Consider the following 1389-nt stretch of genomic DNA (forward strand, 5'->3'; position numbering starts at 1 on the left):
CCTAGGGTGTGGTTCTAGGCTGAGGCCACTCACCTGCTCCCTCCCTCCCCCAGGCCTGTGCGACCCCATCACCCAACTTCAGCCCACACTCCTGTCTTCTGTCCCCAGGGAAAGTCGTGATGCCTTGTCAGAAGAGTCAGCTCTGCAAGCTTGAGGACGGCCTTTGGGCCCAAAGAGAGGAACTGTCCCTGGTGGATGCGCAGGCTCTTGGTGATGAGGAAGACGTGGAGGTCTTCTTCTTCACCTCCTCCTCCTCCTCTTCCTCCACCTCCTCTGCCTCCACCTCTCCTCTGATCCCGGGCATCCCAGAGGAGGTGCCTGCGGCTGGAACACCAAGTCCTCCCCCGAGTCCTCAGAATGTCTCCTCATCCCCCACTGCCATTCCCTCCACTCCATGGAGCCAGTCAAATGAGGGCCCCAGCAGCCAAGGAGAGGCGGCCCAAGCACCTCGCAGGATGTGGATGTCTCTGAGTCCTTGCTCCAGGATGCACCACAGGAGAAGCTGAGTGATTTGCTAAATTTCCTGCTCCTCAAGTATCGAATGAAGGAGCCGATCACAAAGGAAGAAATGCTGAATGGTGTCCTCAAAAATTACGAGGACCAGTTCCCTGCCATCTTCAGCAGAGTCTCTGAGTGCCTGGAGCTGGTCTATGGCATTGAAGTGAAGGAAGTGGATCCTGCCAGCCACGCCTACAGCCTCAGCATCTGCCTGGGACTCACCTACGATGGGATGCAGAGTGATGATGACCAGAGCCTGCCCAAGACCAGCCTCCTGATCATCATCCTGGGCTCGATCTTCATGGAGGGCAACTGCACCTCTGAGGAGATCATGTGGGAAGCACTCAGTATGCTCGGGGTGCATGCTGGGAGCGAGCACTCCATCTATGGGGAGCCCAGGAAGCTCATCACTGAAGATTGGGTGCAGGAAAACTACCTGGAGTACCAGCAGGTGCCCAACAGTGATCCTGTACGCTATGAGTTCCTGTGGGGCCCACGTGCCCACGCTGAAACCACCAAGAAGAAAGTTCTGGAGCATTTGGGCAAGTTCAGTAGCACCGTTCCCAGGTCATTACCATACTCGTATGAGGAGGCTTTGACACATGAAGTGTCCTGCACTCCTGTAACAGCTGCGGGTGAACACAGCGCAGGAAGCAGGTGACTTATACCCACCATGTGCAAGGGTCTCCTGAGAGATAAGAGTGAACCTCCCATGCGGTGAGGCCCAGAAGCCACTGGCCAGGAACACTTCTGCCTGGCTGGGGAAGCAGAGCCAGCCCCATTAAAATGGCATTTTAATTAGGTTGTCTTGAGGGTAATTTGGCCAATCATAAGCAAGGGCCGGACTTTTGGTGGTGAGGGGGATTAATGAAAATAGGGGTATGACTGGAA

The 1389-nt window shown here is 55.5% G+C and overlaps 1 protein-coding gene across 1 annotated transcript; it reads left to right on the plus strand.

Annotated features, from left to right (window-relative positions):
* The first annotated feature begins 119 nt into the window (after positions 1-119).
* LOC103584622 (melanoma-associated antigen 8-like) lies at positions 120-1159 on the plus strand. The gene is given in 2 exon segments (XM_008565555.1): positions 120-432; positions 435-1159. Coding segments are annotated over 2 exon segments (1038 nt in total).
* The last annotated feature ends 230 nt before the right edge of the window (positions 1160-1389 follow it).

The sequence above is a fragment of the Galeopterus variegatus genome, unplaced genomic scaffold (genome assembly GCF_000696425.1).
Source record: "Galeopterus variegatus unplaced genomic scaffold, G_variegatus-3.0.2 Scaffold70543, whole genome shotgun sequence".
Lineage (NCBI taxonomy): Eukaryota > Metazoa > Chordata > Mammalia > Dermoptera > Cynocephalidae > Galeopterus > Galeopterus variegatus.